This window comes from Microtus oregoni, unplaced genomic scaffold, assembly GCF_018167655.1.
Source record: "Microtus oregoni isolate MIOR12 unplaced genomic scaffold, Mior012 000001F_ref0000356, whole genome shotgun sequence".
Lineage (NCBI taxonomy): Eukaryota > Metazoa > Chordata > Mammalia > Rodentia > Cricetidae > Microtus > Microtus oregoni.
The window spans coordinates 14,172,540-14,196,824 of NW_024543060.1; the positions used below are offsets into that span (position 1 = coordinate 14,172,540).

The 24,285-nt window shown below is 44.7% G+C and overlaps 1 protein-coding gene across 1 annotated transcript in view; it reads left to right on the top strand.

The window, feature by feature from the left end:
- Lcp1 (lymphocyte cytosolic protein 1) overlaps positions 1–16,376 on the top strand; it is a 95,214-nt gene extending 78,838 nt beyond the window's left edge. The window contains exons 12-18 of the mRNA XM_041674121.1: positions 1,646–1,841; positions 3,765–3,843; positions 4,381–4,495; positions 5,613–5,746; positions 9,368–9,491; positions 11,322–11,446; positions 14,724–16,376. Coding sequence (XP_041530055.1) covers positions 1,646–1,841; positions 3,765–3,843; positions 4,381–4,495; positions 5,613–5,746; positions 9,368–9,491; positions 11,322–11,446; positions 14,724–14,856 — 906 coding nt within the window. The 3' untranslated portion in view covers positions 14,857–16,376. The remainder of the gene's footprint in view (positions 1–1,645; positions 1,842–3,764; positions 3,844–4,380; positions 4,496–5,612; positions 5,747–9,367; positions 9,492–11,321; positions 11,447–14,723) is intronic.
- The last annotated feature ends 7,909 nt before the right edge of the window (positions 16,377–24,285 follow it).

A 24,285-nucleotide genomic window follows, 5' to 3' on the forward strand; every position in this document is an offset into this window, starting at 1 on the left:
TTATGGAAAACTGAACCGGGGCATGAATCGCCAGGGTAAGAATAGTTACTAATGCAGTGACATGTGCCACACAGAACGTTTTATATGCCCATCATTCCAAAGGCACAACAACACCAACCTGGGTCTAAATAGTAAGGTGTTCTTTTTATTTTGTATTTTTATTCTCAATCGATGAATAATAACCATTAATTTATGGGCTATGGCAATATATGCTGTCTTAGGTTCCTGTTGGTATGATAGAACATTCTGACAAGAAGAAACTGGGGGGGGGGAGGGTTTATTTGGCTCACACTTCCCGATCACAGTCATCACTGAGGAAAGTCAGGGTAGGAGCTGAAGCAGAAGGCATGGAGGAACGCTGCTTACTGCCTTGCTCCGCCTGTCTTCTTAGACAAGCTATCAGAACCTCCTGCCCAGGGGTGGCACTCTCTGTCATGACTGGGCTACCCAACTAGGGGAAGTGCCACGTCAATCAAAGCTAGAAAATGCTCTGCAGACTTGCCTACAGGGTAATCCGATGGCAGCGTTTTCTCAGTTGAGATTCCTCTTCTCAGGTGACATTAGCTTGAGTCAAGCTAACAGAAAGAAAGCTGATCGGGACAGACGCATTGGGTGATAATCCAATCAAAAGACAGTTCTTCAAGGGATTTTGTTGCTGTCAGTGGTTTTCGTTGTGTTGTTTTCGTTTGTGTTTCGCAGTGCTTGGGAGAGAGCTCTGGGCTTTACGCGCATGAGCAAGCTCTCCACCACTGACTCGTAGCTCACGCCCTTTGGTTTTAGCTAGAACTCTGATTCTCGTGCATTGCCTTGTTTGTTAACATGCCTCCTCTAACATCACTGGGACTAAAGCCAATGAGTTAGTATTGGATCTCTGAAGGAGAGATGAAGTGACCGCAAACAAGGACTGATGGTCATGAGTTGAACTTGTCACCTACTAAAGCAGCAGCCTAGGGAATAATTCTGATGTGAGGCTTTGCTCTGTGAAAGGAGGCGGTGCCATGGACTTCACAAAGAGTGGCTCATCGTCTAGATGGTTGACGATGTCTTAAGACATCGTTTTAAGAGTCTGATTACAAATGATGGGAATTGTCCTCCCTCACCTGTTCATGGGCTGCAGTCCTAAGCTGGGAACTCGCCAAAGCCAAGTTATTTACCAATGGTGGTGTGGAGGCTGACCCTTACTTTGGGTTTTAACCAACCTAGTGTGGGAAAAGTAATTGTATGCATCAGACGTTCTTAATTTATGGCTGCAAATGTCTTCTCTGAAGTAGAAACAGGAACATAAATTATTACCTAATAAACTTTCAACAGCGCAAATTTTCATAAAGTCTGTGCAAAAAGCTACAACAAAAGGAAGCCTAGCAACTGAGAATAGTTTAGGGCCGTGTAAAGGATGTCAGATTTTCCTGCAGTTCCCTTTAAAATTCAACCAGCTGTTCATCTGAACTTGTTAAACGATGAGGGGCCCTTGGTCTCAGTTATGGACCCTGTGACTTCGTGACTTGCGTGCGTGTGGTATATGTAATAGGGACCTGCCCGTGTTAGCACTTGGCGCATTAATGAGACCCTACTACTTCTTCATGTTATGCACGCCCGGATGTGTATGGATCCTTGACCCAGCCTCTTGACATCCTTTTCATTGCAGGAGAAGGATGACATCCAGAGGGCAGAGTGCATGCTGCAGCAGGCGGAAAGGCTGGGCTGCCGGCAGTTTGTCACAGCCACCGATGTTGTCCGAGGGAACCCCAAGTTGAACCTGGCTTTCATTGCCAACCTCTTTAACAAATACCCTGCCTTGCACAAACCAGAGAACCAGGACATCGACTGGGGGGCTCTGGAAGGTAACTATAATGTTAGCTGCTTAAGGTGTTCAAGAAAAAAAAAAGGCTCACAGTTCTGGTTAAACGGCAACTCAAAACCAGCCCTGAAGCAAAGGCGAACCCAGCACATACACAAGCAGGCCATCAATTCTCCAATGTACAGCAAAGAGGATGAATTAATCAGGTCAATTATAGCCAAGCAGCAATAATCAAATACAATTCTATCACTGCCATTATACACAGGCATCATTCGTTATCAGAATTAACTGTTTTAGGGAAGACAATATATATAGTTATTGAATGAGATAAATTGTAAGCTCCAGAACCATAATGTATGTACTTCATGGACTGGGTTAATTCCTGAGGCAAGAAATGGCCACCACTTGCCATCTGAAGTGATATGTAACTTGCACTAGGATGTGGCTCCTTACGTTTTCACTTCTACTTTGTTTGTTATGAGGTCCTTAGGACACAGAAGAGTCTTTTGAAGCAGAATCCTGACCGTCACATTTTACAGATGAAAGCCCTGATATAAAATGGCAGGCCGTTTCAGTTAGCCCAGCGTCTACCAGCCAATGATTCCAGAGATATTTACTGATCTTTTAAAAAACATAAGCTAATCTCTGAATTGTAAAAATTAGTATGGAATGAATGTCATTAACTCAAGGAAATCCAGGCTGTTTTTGTCTAAGGCCTTTCCAGTGTGCTTCCGTCTCGTTACTGATACGGTAGCGTCCCTATCCAACCCTGCCACTTTGGAGAAGCCGTGGCTTGGTGCATTTGTCCTGATCTTAACTCCGTGCATCAGACTGACTAGCTGTGCATTTATGGCTGCCACTTCGGCTCCACAGGTTGGGGTTCCCCAATAAAGCACATCCAGGGCAGAACTGACCGCTTCTCATCTCCATTGCCTTCCCCACGTCCTGTCTGATCTACTCCCCGCTAGAGATTCTCATTTCGGTTCAGCAATCCCGTTTTTGTTTGTTTCTATTTTGGTCACCAAAACTAATGGTCTTGAGTTTTGCTAAGATACCTTTCTGCCCTTCCCTCTTAATCTAGTACGTAAATAGCTACCAATACTTCTTTATTTGAAATGCCTTCTAGGAAACATTTTCTCTTTCTGTTCATCTGGACTCATTGTCTCACACACCAGTTATCTTAGTCGATCTTAGGGGCCGGTTCCTCCACTCATCAAACAGTTAAATGTGCCCCACACACCAACCCCAAACGCGATCCCTTCTGCATGTCTAATGTAAATGCGTATCACCCTTCAGTCATCCTGCGCACCACTGGCAGACACATCTGGTATAGCTTTCATTATATCTCCCTTGCCCGAGAATTTATTACAGCCATCCAACAGAAGAACCCACAATGACTGGCACTGTATAATATATCAGCGTAAGCCTGCTACTCTGCCTGCACAGATTCCCAGTCCCGGCTGCAGCCTCTAGACCGTCTTAGCTCTGTAGCTACAGTGCATAGATCCCTGACACTTCACTTCCCAGTGTTCTGAGCAGAGAGCTTGCCTATTGCTCCCTCTGTGCTCAGGGTTACACCCTTCTTACTCTTACCTCTTCCTGTCTTTCAAACGCTCTCCTCTCCCCCTCATTCCCAGGCAGTTAAGTTTCAGCTCCATGCTTCCAAATCTGAACTATGTGGTCCTTTCCCCTGTCTCACCTAGAATAGCAAACATATCTTCCTCCTCCCTCTGTACATCCAGCTGACTCTATGGACCCTGCTCGGTGATGCTCAATCTTGTTAGATGCTATAGAAATGCTTGGAGAAATTAAATGGGGGAAAATTAGAGTATCAGCCCTCCTCTAGTAGTGTCTGTTTTCTTCTGTACCTTCTATCTATATTCTATCCGCTGTAGATAAACTTAGATCATAAGCAAGAGCTTATGTCCTAGGGCATATATATATTAACCAGCCTTCACTCACCTAGGTGAGACGAGGGAAGAGCGGACGTTCAGGAACTGGATGAACTCATTGGGAGTCAACCCTCGAGTCAATCATTTGTACAGGTAGGAGGAGCTGGGGGACTCATCCTTGACCTGTAACACAGAGACCCTGAAGGAGTACAGAATCCCACACACCGTACTACTGTGGTGTGTGGCTTTTTCCCAGATGTGTACCTTGATGGGATACAAGAGTGGCGCTGTGACCTCCTCCACTGAGAAACTCACACCCACGGATCAGTTTTCATTGAATTTAATACAAAAATTATACCTCAGCAAAACAACTATCTTGATGTGTGTCATAAGCCCATCATCTTCTCAGGAGCAGGCTAAGCAGAGTGTTAAGTTCACAGTTAAGTATCCCCTGTGCATGTCTAAAGTCATGTTTCTTTTCCGGCCTCAGGCAGTTTGTGTCCATGGAAGGGGCGTGGGGAGAGTAAACCTAGGTCTCTGAATCGCAGTTTCTGCATCTTTAGAGGTGGAGCTACTCCTACCACGCTTCCAGGGTCCCTGGGAATGTTGCCGGAACTAAGTGACTCAAATATTGTAATCCCCAGCAAAATGCTGGGTCTCTGACAATTCTTTGTGTTTGTTTGTGTTCAGTGACTTATCGGATGCCCTGGTCATCTTCCAGCTCTATGAAAAGATCAAAGTCCCTGTTGACTGGAACAGAGTAAACAAGCCTCCGTACCCCAAGCTGGGGGGCAATATGAAAAAGGTAAACAATGAGTTTTCCGCTGGGCCAGGAGACAGGCGGGGGGGGGGGGAGGAGGGGGGAGGTGTTAGCCTGCAAAAGCCCTTTGTGAACACTCTACCAGGTGGCCAAGCTTCTTCGAGTGTTTAGCGGGGACTAAATAATAGCACAGCCACCAGAGGTCCTATGAATGCTTCCATCACAATAAACCTGCCATTGCAGCTGATTGCTCTTTATGATTCATGTTGGACATCGCTGCGTATTATCATGAACATTCTCCAGTTAAGGTAGTCAGAGAAAGCAAAGCCACGGGGTCTCTCCACCACCTTGCAAGATCTTCATTCTACTTTTCTAAAGAATTGGAGCTTTGTGCTCACAGCTTGGCTGGTACAGTTTATCTGCTGTCAACATGGTGGGAACATTGTTTTGTAAGGATAGGATTGACACAGTCACTTCCCACCACCCCTCCTCTCTGTGACTCTTTCTGTATTTATTTATTGTGTGTGTGTGTGTGCGCGCGCGCGCATGTGCCTGTATGTGGGGTGCACACACATACACACATGTGCTACAGCACGCGTGCGCGCACATGGATGCGAGAGGACAACTTTTAGGATAATCGGTTCTCTCCTCCTACCATGTGGGTTCCGAGGATCGAACCCAGCAAATTCATTTACCCTCTGAGCCATCCGACTTGCCGTCTGTGGTCCTTCACGATCCACGAGTAGCCGCTGGAATATCTATCTGTCTTCCACGTCTATCCACCATGTGTCCGTAAGACGGAGAGTATACATTTTTCCTCCCCATTTATCTCCAAAAGTCCAGCTGTTTTAGAAATATCCCAGACAGATAACTGAGGACAGCTCTCTGTGTGCTGTGAATGCTCATGAAAATGCTCAAGACAGTAAATTTCTTCTCGTTTCTCACTTGGGTACTTTTGGTGGCACTGAGGAGTTATATTTATGGACGGAAATCTCTTTAGTTAATGTAGATAGTGGTAGTGCAGAATCCAGTTGATATTTGTGATTACACAGGTTTGATGTTATTGACTTTGTATCTTTATTTTTTACCATTTTCCTGAGGCTTATGATCACCAAGATGATGCCGTAGTTGTTAAGTTGTTTTCTCTCTGCCTCACTACCAGCTTGAGAACTGTAATTACGCCGTGGAACTGGGGAAGAATCAGGCTAAGTTCTCCCTCGTTGGCATCGCAGGACAAGATCTCAACGAAGGGAACCACACTCTCACGTTGGCGTTGGTGTGGCAGCTCATGAGAAGGTAATACCATCCACAGGGATGAGTGAGATCTTCGTGAATGGGCTTTCATCTGGAAACATAGAAATTTCAGGGAAGCGATTGAATTCGGTAAAGCTATAACCCAAGTTTAGTAACTAAGGAAGTGCCTTTTGTTTTTCTGCTACATTTTTTTCTTCCCGATTTTGCTTTTTGTTTGCGTTCTTATGAAAACCTATTGTTAGGTTCATTCGTATTTTAGGTTATTGTTTCACCTGAATAAATCATACTTTTATCTTATTACAGAGTGACCTTCTGTGTGCTTGGTCATATTGAGCTTTTTCTGCCTGTTATTAATATAGTCACCACTATATTAATAACAGATGTGGCTGGCACATCTTCTCCCGTTCTTTTACCTTCAACTGATTTTGTGTCAGTAACAGTGAATTCCTTTCCTATAGGCTTCAATCTCCACCTTAGAGCTTTCTCTTATATCTGTAATCTTTCTAATAATACAGGTCTATTGATCATGAATTAAGTTTCTATATACCAAAACAGCCTTAGTTGCTTTTTTTATTCTTGAAATATATTTTCTCTGAATGTAGAATTGTATATTAGTGTATTTTTCTTCTACTACTTAGAAATTAACGTTCACTGAAAGCGGAAAACCTTTTGTGAGCCTCATCTTTGCTCCTCTGTATGTGATATGATAGATTTTTCCATGGGGCTCTTGTAAGATTTCTCTTTCTGACCAGTTTGAAATAATTTGATTATGTATGTTGTGCAAAGTTGTTTCTTATATTTTAAGGTCCTTGAATTCTTGGACGGTCCTGGTCTAACTTTGCATCAAACTTTTAGTTTTTAATTTCCTTAATTATTTGTTCTGTGTTCACTCCAACCCGTTGGAGAAACCCTGAGTGCATGTTTGAAGTGGGTTTGTGGATTTTGTGTTGGCTGTCCTCAGTCACATGGGGCCCAAAGGCCATAGGTGGGACACACTTGACTGAAAGTTCCCGAGGGCCAGTCTCACTAATATATAGTTTCAAGAACTATTTCTAAATGACATTCGTTGTCTTTCATATATTTGGGGGAGGTGCTGATGGTTTGAAAGCAAAAGTCCCTTTTAGTGTTATAACTACATTTTCTCATGGGCTGCAATATAGGATAATATTTATATGTTTTAATTTAATGATAAGAAAACTTAATCGACCCCTATTCTATTGTGAATTTTATACTATCTAAAAACCCACCCTGTATTGTGCTATTTGTCCTGGCAGTGTTATTTATGGTCAGGACTGGGCTGGATGCTTCCAAGCTCTTGACTTCTTACGTACGGAATTGACAGAAAGGCCCACACAGATTGCCATAGTAGCAAGAAAACTTATTTTAAAAATGAACAATAGTATAGACCAGAAAGAATTATGAGAATTCTATGCTGAGAGTTACAGAGGTCACATGACTGAGAGCACTCAAAGGGCCTGATTATTATTTGGGTCTTCCTTGGGGGACACAGGAGTAAGAGTTTAGTTACTAGGGGCCTAATTTGAGTAGGTCTCTATTTTGATTGGCAGATTTAAGTTATGTAAGGTTTGTGCTTGTTTGTTTTTTACTGCACGTGCTATGCCCCTTCCCATCTGCATCTTATTTTAATCCTATGCGTACCCAGTTATGCATAGGCCTAAAAGACAACTAGAAGAGCCTCCCTAGATGTTGACTTGAGGACACAGTGTGTCTTATTGCAGCTATGCCCAGACCCAATCTAAACCACGTTGTCTTACCCAGACATAATGGCCTTTGAGTGAAAGGGTTTATCTGTTTTTCACTGTCAAAGGAAGGGGAAACTTATCCATTGTTCAGGGATGGATGAGCACTCAGCCCGGTACAGGTGGGGTCCTAGATCACTAACAGATTGCTAGCTGCCTTGTGTGGGTGAGGTGTGTGCGTGTGTGTGTGTGTGTATGTGTGTGTGTGGGTGGGTGAGGTGTGTGTGCGTGCGTGTGTGTGTATGTGTGTGTGTGTGTGTATGTGTGTGGGGGGTGAGGTGTGTGTGCGTGTATGTGTATGTGTGTGTGTATGTGTGTATGTGTGTGTGTATGTGTGTGTATGTGTGTGTGTATGTGTGTGTATATGTGTGTGTATGTGTGTGCATGTGTGTATGTGTGTATGTGTGTGTGTGTGAGTGTGTGTGTGTGTGTGTGTGTGTGTGTGTGTGTGTGTGTGTGGTATGCACTGGTAAGGGTCTCAGACTGCCAAGTGCATTCTTAGGAGGGGGCCGTGTTCATAGCCCAAACCAAGCGGTGCTCCAGGTTGCTAAATTATTCCCCATGCTTACCTGCTTTAGAAGTTTCAATCATATGTGGCCTTTCTACGGGGCTGGTTTGTAGATGAGGTCAGGCCTTTCCGCTGCTGCAGCTGACTTCACCCAGATGACCAGTGACAGTTCTCACAAATGTTTATTACCCAAGACTCCTGCATACACAGAAGTGGACAGAGAAACACATTACTGCTGAAGGAGGAAAAATGGCTGGTGATTGTGTAAACAGTACCAGGAGGGATTTGTTTTTGCTTTGTTTCCCTTCCTCAGCCTGCCACAGAGTTAACAGATCTATTCAATTTGCATCCAGTTCTAAGGAGAATTTATTTCACTTGGATTGCACAGATTCGCTAATTTGGCCATTTATCAGGACAATAAATGACATGTCACTTTTTTTTCCCCTCCAAGAACAAATGAGGGTTGTACGCTTCGGCCTCCCTTTCCCCCTTCAGGAGCGTGGAGATCATTCTAAGATTGGAGACAGCTGGCAAATAAGGCATACACCAGGAGACAGAAGCTAAAAACAAGGAAACTGCCAGCAGGTGGCAATGGCAGAGCAAGGCAGGAGAACAGACGCAAAGGCAGGCGAGACAGAATATAGTCAAACAGGCTGTGGAGGGTGATGTTGGACCAGGTCCTCACCCAACAAAACACCACGCTTGTCCCTCTTATCACATGCTGAATAGATGAGCGTTGAGCATGGGAAGGCAGGAGAGAGAGCAAGCCAGGGATATTCCATCTTCCCTGGCCTCTCAGATCCGCCCCCCGCCACACACAATCTATCCTCTTGTTGAGTGAGGCACTGGCTGGACCTGGAGCTCATGTTGCTGCTTCATTTGGGCAAAAGGCTTTTCAGTCCAGTGTGCTTTGCAAGTATTGAGATCTTGTCAGCAATGGTCCAGCGAAAAACACAGTCACTTGTGTGCTATTAAAGGGTAATGACCTCCTAAGGGGAAAATCTAGGTGGGCACGGACCTTTAATTGGTTTTATTAAAGAAAAGTGTGTGTGTGTGTGTGTGTGTGTGTGTGTGTGTGTGTGTGCGCGTGCGCGCTTGTGTGGAGTGTATAGACCTGAGTGTAGGTATCCGTGGGGGCAGAAGAGGTCGTTGGATCCAAGCGACATTTCATTGTGTTATAAATGTATCAGCTGATGGGCTTCTAGGCTGTTTACATTTCCCAGCTGCTGTGAACAGAGTGGCCATGAACACAGGATGAGCAGAAGGGGCCAGTGTTATTCAATACTCTCTTTCCTCTCCCACGTAATAGCGTTCAGACTCCCTTCCATGGTGTGCCTAGAAAGAAAAGACTATCTTAGCTGCGTTTCCATAAAAATCATTCTCGATTTCATTCAGGTACACACTGAATATGCTGGAAGACATCGGGGATGGCCAGAAGGTCAACGATGACATTATTGTCAACTGGGTGAATGAAACGCTGAAGGAGGCACAGAAAAGCTCGTCCATCACTAGCTTCAAGGTGAGGTTTTTGTCTCCTGATCTCCCCCTTTGTTTTCGGTGTACATTACGTGGCCTTCGGCGCTAGAGGTTTGATGATCCCTTCAGTTTTTCTTAAATGATCCATTTTTGTCCTAATGCTCATGGCCATTTCAGTGACAAATTTCTCATCCCTTTTTATTTAATGGTTAATTTTAAAAACCTATTTTTTTAAGCACCTCATTTTAGGCCCTGTTTTTTGAAGTGATATAAAACACAGTAATATGTTTCTTAAAATGTTCACACTTCCCCAAATCAGAGTTTTTTACATTATAATGGTGAAGTGTGAAATGCCAAAAAAAATCTCTCATGAGCTATTTGGGGGGGGGTGTATTCCATCTCAATCCTATTTTTATTAATAATATCATTATATATTATGCAATTTATTAACTTGACTGTCTGATAGATAGAGTCTTTTTCAAGGTCCAGGACTTTTGATCCATATTGCAATAATGTCTGTGCATCGTAACTTCAGTGTTCTAATTTAAAGGTCAGGATTTGTGGGGAGGGACCCCTCACACCCCGCAGGAAGGAGAAGAGAAATCATAGTCTCTTCTTGCCGGGACAGAGCCGGGTAGGGCAGTGGCAAGAACCCTATCTGTTGTGAGCCCATCCTGGGTGAGTTCCGGCCCCCTCCAAGCCTTCTGCTCTGGCTAGTGACTGAAGTGAGCAGATCATTCATTCCTGAGAGAGGTTTGGAAGGGCCGTGGGGAAGCGTCGTAGGCATCGCGGCTACTGCTGCCTTCTGAGTCCCAGGGGCTCTTGTCTCTGACTTCATCCTGTAGGTAAGGAAACTAAAGCTTAGGAAACGTTTGGTTTGCAGGCACTGTTCTCTAAGTGAGAGGAAAATACCTTCCCCTGGGGGAGTGTGGCCATGGGTCACTTAGCATAGCTGTGAGCTGACCAGTTGCAGGTGCTTCTCCTTGGAAAGCAGTTGCTGCCCCAGGCACTAATTCCATACTGGTGTCCTGGGTGTCCTTGTGGGGCTGAGGTTTGGTAAGCCAGGCTGATACTCACTCTTAGGAGTGCTTGATTCTTATTCCACGAGTCGTTCTGGTCTAATTTTCTCTGCCTCCTCGCTAAATTGTTACAGCTGATTAGAAAGGGCCCTGTGGTGATGCAAAAGGAAAGGTCAGAGTAGCCAAGTCCCTTTCCAGTGAGACTCGAAAGCTATGGATGCAGCCCACTCCTGATTAACCACTTTGGAAACGAGCCCATTCCCTTGTCACTTCCTAGATGCCCACCATCCCTCACCTGCTTCAACGCCACACCCAGGGCAGGATGCAGGGAGGGAGGTGGGGATTGGATCTCTCCATTTCACTTCAGTGATGCTTTTTCACCAAAGTATCCTGTGGAGGTAGCCATGGATGCTAATGGAGGAAACGAGAGTGCAAATCCATCCTTGTTTTTGGCCGCATCAATTCTTTTTATCAACCAAGAGGAAATATTAAAATAGACTACATTCTGTTATGACAAAGGATTGTTTTACCTGCAGAGGAAAATTGGGCAAGAGGACTGGTATCTCTTACAAGCCTTGGAATTTATTCTGACTCATGCCTTCTGAGCATGCGCTGCTTGGACTCTGCATGCTTAGACGGTGATGTGGGCATGCTCCTCTTGCCCAGGACATGGCTAAAGAAGGCACACATGCAGAGCTCCTGTTACACAAAGAAGGGCTTTTAAGACACCTTTGTTTTCTTCTTTCTATGTCTATTCTATATGTAAGAAAAAAAAAAAGACCTACCCACTTCCCTTGAGGCCGACAGAAGTACCTCTAGGATGTGTTGATAACCCTTCCTTTCTCTCTACTCAGGACCCCAAAATCAGTAGCAGCCTTCCTGTTCTGGATCTCATTGATGCCATTCAACCAGGCTCCATAAACTATGACCTTCTAAAGACAGAAAACCTGGACGATGAAGAAAAGCTCAACAATGCAAAGTATGTAAATAAACTTGGGGATGGGAGAGAGGGCCACAGCTGCCAGCAGGGTGGTTGTGGAATCTGACGTTGACGCTTTCTGCACATACTTTATCCCTACTATTCCTGATTTTTCTTCTCGTGATTTATTGAGGCCTCATCATCAGTTTAGGCATGGTACAGTAGCAGTTTAAGATTGCTTGTGTTAGAATGGAGCAAAACAAAATCTAGACTATTCTCATAAATAATAAGCAAGACTACCATTTTATAAAACTGGTCTCTTAATCCTAACCTATAGATTTCAAAACTAAAGTTTGGTGTGGAAAGTCCAGATATGAGCACTTCGCTCACGAATATCCACAGATGTGTCGAGAATGTCACCAACAGAGCCACTGTGCTTTGCCTGTCCTACCAAATGAACCCTCTGTGATGGGCACCAGGGGACTACAGTCTCCAAATCTGGCCTGTGGTATGCATCTTTAAATAAAGATTTATTGGATCACAGTTCATTCATTTACATAGGAGCTTCTCTGCTCCAACAGCACAGTTCAGAAGTTACAGCAGATTCTGCAAAAGCTAAAGCAGTTGCTGTCTGGGCTTCATTTGATCTAAAAAGTCAGGATGTGGCTCTGTGTGGCCTCTTAGAAAAGGTGTACTAACTGCTGCTGTTCAGAGGTACCGTACTTTGATGAATTCATATTAACTCCCCAGCAGTGCCATGGTAAAGCACCACACTAACTAGCTGGTTTCAGGCAACAGAAATGTATCCTTTCATAATCGTGGAAACCAGAAATCAAGCTGACATCAAAGCTGGCCGATCCCGAGAGCTCTGAGACAGACTCCCATGCTCTCTCCTGGCTGCTATAATAGCCAGCAATCCTTTGAATTCATTGGCTCGTAAAGCATAATAGTCATCTCTATGTCCACTCACTCTATATGTGTGACTTCATGTGTCTTCTCCCTTATGAGGACACAGGCCATATTAGACTCATTGCAGCATGACCTTGTCTTGTGATACCTAGAGCAGCTGTATTTCCAAATAAGGTCTCAGCCGGAGATTATTCTAGGTATTCACCATATCTCTCTGGGATAAGGGACACAACTGAGTCCCTCACAGATCTAGAATTCGTAGTACCCTGCTTTAAACCCCAGCAGTGCCCTTTTCTCCCTGTGGTCAGCTTTGGAAATGGGCCCTGCATTTCCCATATGATGATGCTCCGTACAGTCTGCTGGAGAGAAGTTAGTTAAACTGCGGTTCCATAGAGTGTGATGGGTATACAAATGGAAGTACAAGGTCAGGGAGGGGGCAGGAAGGGGCTGCAGCTCTTTAAAGTAAATGACTCCTAGACTGAGCTCATCTGCAAGGACAGGTAAGCCAGCAGCAGGAAGCAGAGGGAAGAGGTAAAAATTCTAGATAGAAAAACACCATGACAACAGAAAGAAAACAAAACAAACAAACAAAAACCCCACAAAGACTTGAAACAAACCAGTCCTGGGCACTGTGGTTCAGTTCAAGGGACTTGCTAAGGTCACACAGTTTTAAGCTGCCCAGGTGAGCACCCCAGTCGACTTCAGAGACCAGGCTCTGGCGACAGAGACGGCAGTAGAACCTTCCCGAATATACAAGAAGCCTTGGGTTGCTCTAGCATGGAGAAACAAAATAAAAACAAACTAGCCTCTCTTTATAGAAATGAGTTTACGAAGTTGGGGAGTAGAGTGTCTGCCTGCCTTACTGGCAGATCTGGGCATGGTAGCCTGGGCTGTAATCGCCCTGCCAGGTAGGCAAAGACAGACGGATCGGTGGAGCTCTTTGGCTAGTCGCTCCTCTAGTCAACATGGTGAGTTCCAGGGCAGTGAGAGACACTTTTCAAAAAACTAAAATAAGTAATAAAATAATATAAGATAATGTGAACAGAACCTGAGGAACAACAGGTAAAGTTTTTCTCTTGTTCCCATAGACACACACACACTCATACACATATCACTCATATACATATGCAAGCATACACACATATGACATACACACACACCATGAAATGAAAGGGAAAAGTCCACAAAATGCAAAGAATGGTTGTTTTTGAGACAAGATTGTTTCAGTGGCTTTGGTTTGAGTTGGGTTTCTTTGTTTCTTTAACACCCAGATTTACATGCAGCTTTCCCTATGTATTTTATGTTGAAAACATTCATTTTGCCTCTTAAATAATTAACATGGAGGAAGTTACTTAGAGGAGGACGAGGAGGAAGAACAGTGCTGCTCTCAAATTCATTTAGTCACTAAGTAAGAGGAAGTTCTTTCGGAGAGCAGGAGGAAGTGGTGGGGCCCTGAGTGGGTGGGGGAGAACCTGAGGAGTAGCTCCAGCAAGAGGGTGCACTAACTTGAGGGGACAAGAGAGCTGCCAGGCAACAGTGTGGGCGCGTGAGAATAGGCCACAGCTAGCAGAGATGATGTAATATATCAGCGCACTGAAGTACTGGCGTAGCTGAGATGATTTCATTGGAAAACAGAGCACAAAACACTGACTGGTCTAATAGCAGCACACTATAAATAAAAACATCTGTACACAGAACAGGAAATGATACACTTGGGTATTATGTGTGACAAGATATATTATACATGCAGTTTTCCCCTTATGGTGCTGTAGTTGAAATGCCATCCATAGAGTGTTCATTCCATGCAATTCTTACTTCATTCTTGGACTTTTTCTGCCACACTTTGTACCTCAAGAGAATATTCTGCATGTGGGTCTTAAAAGTGGCAGGGGGAAGCTGGAGAGAGGGCTCATTTGGGAAAGTGTCTGTCATCCAAACACAGAATCTGTGTGGGCATGCCCTGCAGGCATGCTGAAATCCATTTCTGGTCCTGCACAGCTATGGTGCCGGTGCTGGGGGTGGAGGCGGGTGACTCCCTGGAGATTGCGGAGCAGCCAGCCCAGCCAAATTAGTGAGCTCGCTGGGGCTCAGTGAAAGATCCTTCTTCGAAAAATAAAGCCAAGCATGATTGAGAAAGACACTCGATATTGACCTCTGACCTTCACACACATGAACACAAATGCATATATACATAGAAAAGGTAAAAGTTGAGAAGGCCTTAAAGGGTGCAGTGTATGTTTCATAGTCATCGTGTGTCTAGAGAGCAGGACTGAGGCTTCTGGGGGAACCTCTTGAGCCAAGGTTTGTCTGCACTTGTGGGCAGATGGGGTGACCCACCACTGCCCTGACTGAAGACCCTGCACCTTTGTCCCTCAAGGGTCCTCCTCACCCACAGCTGCTCAGGATCTGCGTTTGTTCTCCCTTTCAGGTATGCCATCTCCATGGCCCGAAAAATTGGAGCAAGAGTGTATGCCCTTCCAGAAGACCTGGTTGAAGTGAACCCCAAAATGGTCATGACGGTGTTTGCCTGCCTCATGGGGAAAGGGATGAAGAGGGTGTAAGGCTCAGGGGAGCAAGCCAGAAGGTGACCCAGTCATCCCTGAAGGTCAGCGCAGGGTGCTCCCAGGATACAGAGGACTGTTCAAGCCATTCCAAAGTCCTGAACCTTAGAGACATTATATGAGATTCCAGAAAGTGCGTATTTGTTTGGCCAAGTAGCTTCTACTGTCCTTAGCAATACATGCTTCTCTCTTTTGGTTTGTTTTTGTTTTTCAGAAGATTCACTCTCCTATAGATTTTTTTTTTATTCTTTGAAATTCTACCAGAAAAAAAAAAAAAAGCGAAAGAGAAGTTATTTCCAGATGCCTTCCCTGATTTCACTGGTAATCAAGGGTAAAACTACAGTGTTTCTGTCACTTGATTTTTCAAACCAGTTTTATCTAGCTGCTTTTTTCCTTGTGTGGTGTGAGGACCTGGAGGAGATCATCTACCTTGCCTTAAATAAAGCCTGTTGCTGGAGGCCAACCCTGGATGGTCGCAGCTTCTCCTTGCATTCCCTTCTCTCACCTTCTGAGTTTGCTCCAGCCCCTCAGAACCTCATCTGCTCTGTGGTCTCCTTTCTTGCCATCTTTGTCTCTCTGAGCCACTGGTGCCTCTGACCAGCCAGTCAAGCTCTTGGCATCCCAAAAGTCTCTGGAAGCCTGTAAAATTGGGGAGCGGGGCTCAAGGAAAATGTAATAAGGAATGAAACCACTAAGGGCAGCTGCGGGGGGAATCACGGAGCATCTACTCTGCTGGCTGCTGCATCTCCACACAGTTATCCCTCCTCGTTAGCTATCTGGTCACTGCAGTGTTGGCATCATGTCTGATGACATTCAGAAACAATCCTGCTCTGTTTCATTTGCTCTGAGACATCAGAATATTTGATTGCCGCCAGGCTGTATTACCAATTCTCACTTTGTTGGTACTGCAAAAGCTCCCCCCCCCCCGCCCTCAAGTTCCTGAGGGGGTTAATATGTGCCAATAATATATGTCCCCGCCTCACCCAAATGCTTGCGCAGGCACATACACATATGTAGCTGGATGTCAAGAGTAGACTCGCTTACTAGGAACTGCCTGGGTTTCCAAAGCAAACCAAAAAGGACAGTATGAATTTGAATAGCTCCCCTAGATAAGCGATTTCCACGAAAACTTAGCAAAAGCTAAAAATGCCACAGAACGTTGTGAACCAGTGCTAAACTCCCTCTGCGTCAGTGAAAGACTTATTCCCAAGGTATCTTCCTTGGGGATAGCAGGATGTAATGGAACTTCAGCATCTTCCGAAGCAGTGAAAATGCAGGGTCTTGACTTCTTTCTTTGGCAGTAGGCTCAGGAAGCCAAGAGATGACTCTTTCCAGCTCCCTGCCAGTATCCCTGCTGCGTCTGAGTGCAAAGTATGTGGCTGTGACCTTAGCCTGAACTCCGCGATGCCTCAGATGCTGTCTCCCCGTCCGCCTCCATGAAGCAAGGGTGTTATTGCCTTAATGGAAAATGAAGACAAATCATGTTAGCAGTCTTTCCAAATAAAATGTTCCCAATTCTGGCTTTGTCTGGATCTGTTCAAGGTTGCTTGTCCCCACAAGTCCAGAGCGCTGTTAATGTCTGTGGGAAATGTTTAAGGGCTAAGGAAGGTATCCATACAAGAGATAGTCATTGCACTCAAGTAACTGACAAAAACAGACACATACACACATGCACACACACATGCACACATACCTACACGCACATGCACACACATACACATGCACACACACATACACACATGCACACACACATGCACACACGCGCACACACACATACACACATGCACACACACATGCACGCACACGCATGCACACACATACACACATGCACACACACATACACACATGCACACACACATACAATCATGCATGCACACGCATGCACACACATGCATACACACATGCACACACACATACACACATGCACACACATACACACGCATGCACACACACATGCACATGCACACACACATGCACGCGCACATGCACACGCACATACCTACACACATACCTACACACACGCACACACACACATGCATACACACACCTACACACACATATACACACAACTCTGGATGTGTTTTAAATTGTGTAATGAGGAAAAGTGTCTCAGCTGAAGATAGAGGGATGCATTGCCATTATTTACATGAAGGAAGTTGAAACAAGAATTATTCGAAACGCTTTGGATCCAGTCACGAAGATCAGGCTTAGAGATTGGGGAACTGACATCTAGGGGGAAATGAGAAAATGTGCTTTGTGTCAGTCACATCTGGGGCCTCCTCTCCCTCTGGCACTGTGGCAGAGCGTGTGTCCTCGGGGAATGTAAAGAGAGTCTGCAGAAGCTAGCTCCTTCTAGGCTATACTGCTGAGACAACAGAAATTTGCCACCAATGTGGCATGGCTCTACCATGACCCACAAAAATGTCACACTGCTATACAGCGGCTAGGAAACCTATTGTTTGCATCTAAATGTGTGCCCAGCCTTGCAGGTGGCTAATGTAAAAATGGCTCTTTCCTAGACTGGATGTATTTTCGGCTCCTGTGTGGGCACAGTATCTGTGTTTATTACACACAAAGAAGCTACTGGTACTATTGGTTGGGACTAGACTATAGCTATAGGCCTTACACACAAGCACACAGAACAAGAACAGGATAACATACAAGCTCTACCAAGAAAGGAGAACCACCAGGAATGACAGACAAGTATTCCGTAGCCTAAGGGATACAAGATTCTAAATTTAGCTTCTTATGGTCAGATTTCACTTGGGGAAACCAAGTAAGGCAAAAGTGTACCCCAAAACGTGCAGTAGACAGAAGCCACTCTCTTCCCTGCCTAAACTGCACCCAAATGAATATCTGTAGTAGACAGCAGCCACTCCTTCCTGACCCCATGCTAGAGTCGTTCTTTGAAGCGATCGTGTATTGGTTCACTGGAGGCGACTGGATTTTGTCCAACTGTTATTAAAACAGTGGGGGCTTAAAGTCAGCACAGGGGATATTTATGATATAGGAATTTTCAAGTTCTACCCGTAGTGCTTGCGATCCTTAAAGTGCTACTGCACCCACCATCTATGGCCTCTGTCTCAATCCCTCAGCTTCCTGCCCAGTTACTACCTACTGTCACCACTTGTTCTCACCCCAGGAACATCCATGCACATTGTCACGCCTACATCCTAAGATGCCGTGTTCCTTATCTTACTCTTTTCCACTTAACACCCTGCCCTGGAGATGGAGTCATTATCTTTACCTAGAGACCCAGCTCAGTCTCTTCAGTAGGTACCTTGCCTTGTTCAGTGTCCAAGCTGGGTTTGGTTTGTAGTTTATAGATGTTGACATTGTCTCAGTCTAGCAAATAAGACCAAAGTGAATAATAGTATCCCCACTTCTTGAGCATAGACTTAATTTTCACTGAACAGGTACCTATCAATTTCTGACCTATCCAATTCACTACATGCTGGGGAAGAACATCAGAGATACTTTTACATTTTCTCAAACTATGTTACATAGAACCCCGAGACAACCAATTCCAACTTCTCATTTTTATATCTAGAGAAAGATGTTAGTTCAGCAAAGAGATAACACACACCCGTGCGTGTGTACGCAAGGCTAAAATGAAGTGTAGACTTCAATAAAGGTGTAGTCCTATGGGAACTCAGAACTCAATTCTGAAGGAAGACTCTTCAAACATTTATGCGGGAATTCAGGTCTGATGAATGAGAAGCAAGCAGGATCCATGACTTACATGTTTAGGATCCGTGACTGACATGTTTAGGTGCTCTCTATGAAGCCATACACATTCCCCAGTCTTTAGTAAGAGCGAGGAAACTATTTTGAATGTGATTTATACTAGTTACAAGCAATGTTTACTGACTGGGAAACATTGAACAGACAGACGTGATTACAAGGAAAGTTATGAAATGGACCTACCTGGAAAGTCTTGGCATAGAGTGTACTGTTGTCTGCCTGGAAATTAGGACTCTGAAGCGTACATGATGCAATGGTTAGATTAGGTGACTTGCAAAATCCCAGCCAACCTATCAGCTGTATCCACTTAGACATGCATATACCACATGCACATGCTCATCAAGGCTGTCCCAGGGCACACCATCAGCCTCTTTCATAGATGGTCACCTAGTAATGGAGTCCCTAAAAGTCCAGCTTCTAGGGTCCAATTAAAGACACCACAATAAGATAAAAGGGGATTAGAAATCTAAGGGGTAAGAAATCTACTCACAATGGGATACATCTGCCCATGTTTTTTTTTTTAAATTTTTCTCTTTTTCCATCCCCTGTTACAAATGTTTCCAGTTATATATACTGTTTAAAACCATGAACTGAGCAATTACTGTATAATGTTGTGACTTGTAGCAACCTAGACTAGTCTATGCCACACTAATGCTTAGGGAGTGAGTAACATGCACGTCCATGTGCCTCCATTATCCCTGGGACAGTCCTGGGGGCCACCTCCCTCCAGTTACTGCATCTTCTGCCTCAACCTTTCTTCTTCATCCACATCAGTAGAAGCCACATCAGTAGAATGTCCAGTGCCATTCCCACCATCAGAACTGTTTAAGACAGCCAGAGTACCTCTTCCCTCCATTTCCACATCCTCTACAACCCTGCGCAGGCTTTCAGCTCTCTCCTTCCCCATAATCCCTCCCTTACAGCATCCTCTCTTCAGCACAGGTCCAAGGAACTGTGTCTTCTTGGCCTCCTGGATTCATCAAGAGTGTCTTTTGGTACTACCTTCACCTAGTAGCTGGGCACTACCTTCTCCCAGTAGCTGGGCACTACCTTCTTCTGGTGGCTGGGCACTACCTTCTCCCAGTAGCTAAACATGACTGTCTTCCAGTAGCTGGGCACTACCTTCTCCTGGTGGCTGGGCACTACCGTCTCCTGGTGGCTGGGCACTACCGTCTCCTGGTGGCTGGGCACTACCTTCTCCTGGTAGCTAAACACTACTATCTTCCAGTAGCCGGGTACTAGCGTCTCCTGGTGGCTGCCTCATTAAGGGATCTGACCTAGTTTGTGCCTAATCCCACAAATCTTCCCTCTGTCTCTCTATAGTTCACCTCACACCTGGATGCTTCTCTTCAACCATCTCTGGGATGGCCTATCTACAATGCCCAGTGAACAGCTAGGTAATTTGGTAAACAAACTGTCCAGAAGCCTCCATAATTACTCTTCTTTTCCCCAAATGTGCAGTTTCCAATGACTAAGAAGTCATTGGGAGTTATAACTTCATTGTTTTAACCTCTGCCAAATCACTGAAAGCAGGGAGGGAGGAGATGTGTTTACCAAGTAGTCTTGTACAAAAGATACAAGACTACTTGGCGTTTAATATCTCTGAGGAACTAAAAGACCAGTACGGTGCTGGGAGGACAACTCATTCGGTAAAGTGTGGGCAATAAGTTTGATCTCTAGAACCTATGTAAAAAGCCAGAAGTCAGTGTAGTGGTGTGGAATTGTCACCCCAGCAGTGGGAAGGCTGAGACTGGCAGATCCTTGGGGCTCACTGACCAGCCAACCTAGACTGCTTGGAAGAATCCTGAGCCAATGAGAGATCATATTAAATAAAGGGGAAGCAGCCTGAGGAATGACACCAGAGAAAGGACATTGGACGAGGTTGACTTCTGACCTCCTTGTGTATTCGCACACACATATGCACACCTGTATGTCGACTGATTTTTCTTTGGGTCGCCATCTCACAAAAAAAAAAAAATGATCCTGAGACTTATAATTAATTATGAAAGCTCAGCCTTGGCTTAAACTTCTTTCTAAGTAGCTCTCACAACTTAAATTAACCCATTTTTATTAACCTGCACGCTGCCACATGGCTCATGGTTTTTACTTCTTCTGCATGTCCTGCTTCCTCTATGTCTGGCTGGCTGTTCCAGCTTTCTTCTTCCCTAAACCCTCTCTGTCTTGAGAAGTCCTACCTAACCTCTTCTTGTCTAGCTGTTGGCCATTCAACTCTTATAAAGGAATATCCTGTAGCACCTGTATATATGTGTATGTGTGAATGTATGTATGTATGTATGTATGTATGTATGTATATACATATATAGGTATATGACCAGCATGACTATGACTGGAAGCTGTTCTGTCTGGGGAAACAGGTGGACAAGAGCAAAACTTAGGAGAGATTTTCACACTTTAAAGTATGTAGGAACCAGCTGGAGCTCAACGCTACAAATGCCCTGTATCCTACTCTGAAACTCACTCCCACCTGGGCTGATGAGGCCAGTAATTTGCCCCATGACATTCTACAGCTTGTGGTTCATGCCGTACACTTGGAGGGGGCTTGGCTGGCTCAGATGAGCTGCCCAGCACCCCGGCTCCTTCTTGGAATCACCATAGGAAACTTTGGGAAAGTTTGTGACTATGACTATTGCCTCAGCATGTAGATACAGTTGGTTTAAACATGGATATTGAAAACATCCCCAACGGACTGAATGTACAGGGACATTTGAGAATGATGGCTTTATATCTGGAGAACTGACCCGAAGGGCAGGCCTGGCTGCAGCATCTGGGTGGAGCAACTCAGCTGGCGAGCAGAGCATCAAAGTGAGTATGAATTCATAGAAATGTCCCAATGATAAACCTTACTCTTTCCTTGCCTCTAACCAGCTATTCAGCTGGGTGGGTGCCAGGCAACCTTTTTGGTCCTCCAGATCTCAGGCTCCTTTTCCACTTCTTTGCTTTTGCTCACCAAAGCAAGGATATTGGAACTCAGGAATCAATTGTCTGCTTTCAGCTTTTTAAATGTCTTTTAATGTGTGTCTTCTTTCCTCCCCTTTAGAAACAGAGGAAGCCAAATACTCTACAACTTGGTGTAAATTATAACACACAGACTCATTTCCTATGAATAAACATGAGAGAAAATGTGTGAAGCGTAAGAAAGATCTATCAATTATGTTTTTCAAAGCCTCCCAAGATTATGCAGCTTTAATGGCTGGGTAATTTTGAAAGGAAACCTTGGAAAGTGAGCTGCACCTGAATTCATATTTTTTTTTAAAAAAAAAAAGGCATCCAATTAATTGGCTCTCAGCACTTCCCTAGCAACGAGACTGAAGGGCATGTCTGAAATGAGCCACCGTGGCCCTGGCCCTGGTTCTTATTCTGCTTGAAGCCGGGAGAAACCCCAAAGCAGCAATCGCTGCTGAAGCTTCTGCCTTAATAAAGACAGAGGGTTGTAAGACTTCTAGAAATCCCTATTAGGCTATTTTTGTCACCTAATACTCCAAATTAGCTAGAGAGCCAATCTCTGAATGAAACTGGTCCTCCAGAGGGGCCATGAGCCAATTCGCTGTATCTGCTAGGCTATTTCTGTGCATGGTAGTTTACCACCTAAAATAGCACAGCAAGAGGACTAGGTGTTCTGGGGTCGTGATGAGGTTCTGAGTGGAGCATGCACTGGCCTATCCTCACACTTTCCTGCTTACCAATTTAATATGAATGAGCTGTGCTAAAAGTCTGTCTTCAGAAGATGCACTTCTTTCTTTCTTTCTTTCTCTCTCTCTCTTTCTTTCTTTCTTTCTTTCTTTCTTCTTGTTCTTCTTATCCTCTTCCTCCTCCTCCTCTCCTCCTCTTCCTTCTTCTTTTTTGTGGTTTTTCAAGACAGGGTTTCTCTGTAGCTTTGGAGCCTGTCCTGGAACTAGCTCTTGTAGACCAGGCTGACCTTGAACTCACAGAGATCCACCTGCTTCTGCCTCCCGAGTGCTGGGATTAAAGGTGTGTGCCACCACCACCTGGCTCAGAAGGTGCACTTCTAAGAGACCAAAAGATATGTGTGTGTGTGTGTGTGTGTGTGTGTGTGTGTGTGTGTGTGCGTGCATATAATCTATGTCTCAAAGCACTGAGTTCCAGAAGTGATAATTCCTACTCATTAGTAATAAGGCAAACATCTGATTAAAAATAAGATTTAGGGGCCAGCAAGATGGATCAGCAGACCAAGCAAGGTACTGGCTGCTAAACCTGATGACTTGAATTTGATCCCTAAAACCAACATGATGGAAACAGAGAAACAACAGCAGTCCTTGCACACCGACCTCCACATCTGAACAGTAGCCTATGTACTACCCATACGAAATCCCAACAAAATCAGACACGTGACTGGAATCAGCACTTTTCCCTGCCTATGCCTACATAAATTCATATGCACACTAAATATACAATGTATCAGATATATGCTATCATTACATGTATATGTGTGTGTGTGTGTACACACACACACACACACATACACTGTCAGCAGGAACGGAAAAATGTTTCCCAACATTTCATCGTGGAAATATAAATTAAAACCCCACCAAGAAGCACCACACACTTGCTAGAATAGCTTCCCAGTGACAAGACTGACCACAACAAATAATGAGAAGAAAACAGAGCGGTTAGGACTTTAACATCTACACATGCTTGTTCCCTAACAATGGCACTCATGCAAGAAGCCTGGTAGCTGAATATGCATAGCAGCTGTATGCATAATAATAGCGTACCCCAGATGTCCTTTCCTGGAAGAATTGAGTAAACAGTGCTACAGTTGTATCTAAATGCCACGCAGCAGCAAGAAAGAACCAATTTCTAGTGCACCGAATGACGTGGGAGATTCTTTAGCGTACACCAGCAGACAAAGCATGACACAAAGTACAGCTCCCTGTATGCTCACTTGATGTTCTCAAGCCAGGGAAGCCACACTGCAGAGATAGGATCATAGCCAGAGGCTGCTGCAGTAGGAGAATCTGGCTGGGGCAGACAGGGTGACAGGGCTGTACCTTGATGGGGTGCACAGTACTCCAGTATGTACATGCATCTTGTAAGGCGAACCCAACTTCACAGATCTGTGCGTTTTTCTGTGCACGCCACAACCAAAAGAATCTCAGAGGGTTGCTCACTGCTGCCCAGAGTGGTTTACAAATAGGTGCTGGTTTGCAGGCAATAAAAGAGAAAAATCAATCAATAAAGGTGTCCCTTTGCCCTCGCTGGGTGCCTGCATTTTGAAAGCCATTAACATTATTCTGTTATAGGAAATCCAAAATCTGGCAGAAGTCAGGACTTGGGCCAAACGTTAAGGAGTTACTTGCAGAGGCAGGTGGATCTCTGAGTACCAGGACAGCCAGGGGTACACAGAGAAACTCTGTGTGTGTGTGGGGGGGGGGGGGGACTTACTTGGGGCTGGTATTGGAGAGTACAGAACAATGAGAAGAGAGCGTAGAAAGAGAGAAACAGAAACTTTTTTTCGCGAAAGACACCCTGCTCAAAATGAGCCTGCAAATTAGGACTCTGTCTCTGAAAACACAAAGCTAATGAGGGCAGAAACAAAATCAGCACAGATTTGCTCTGAACGTAATTGACCTGGCAGAGCAGTGTGACACTGACTTTAAAGAAATATTCTGAGTGCTCTTGGGATCTGCAAGCGAGCCTGGCTGG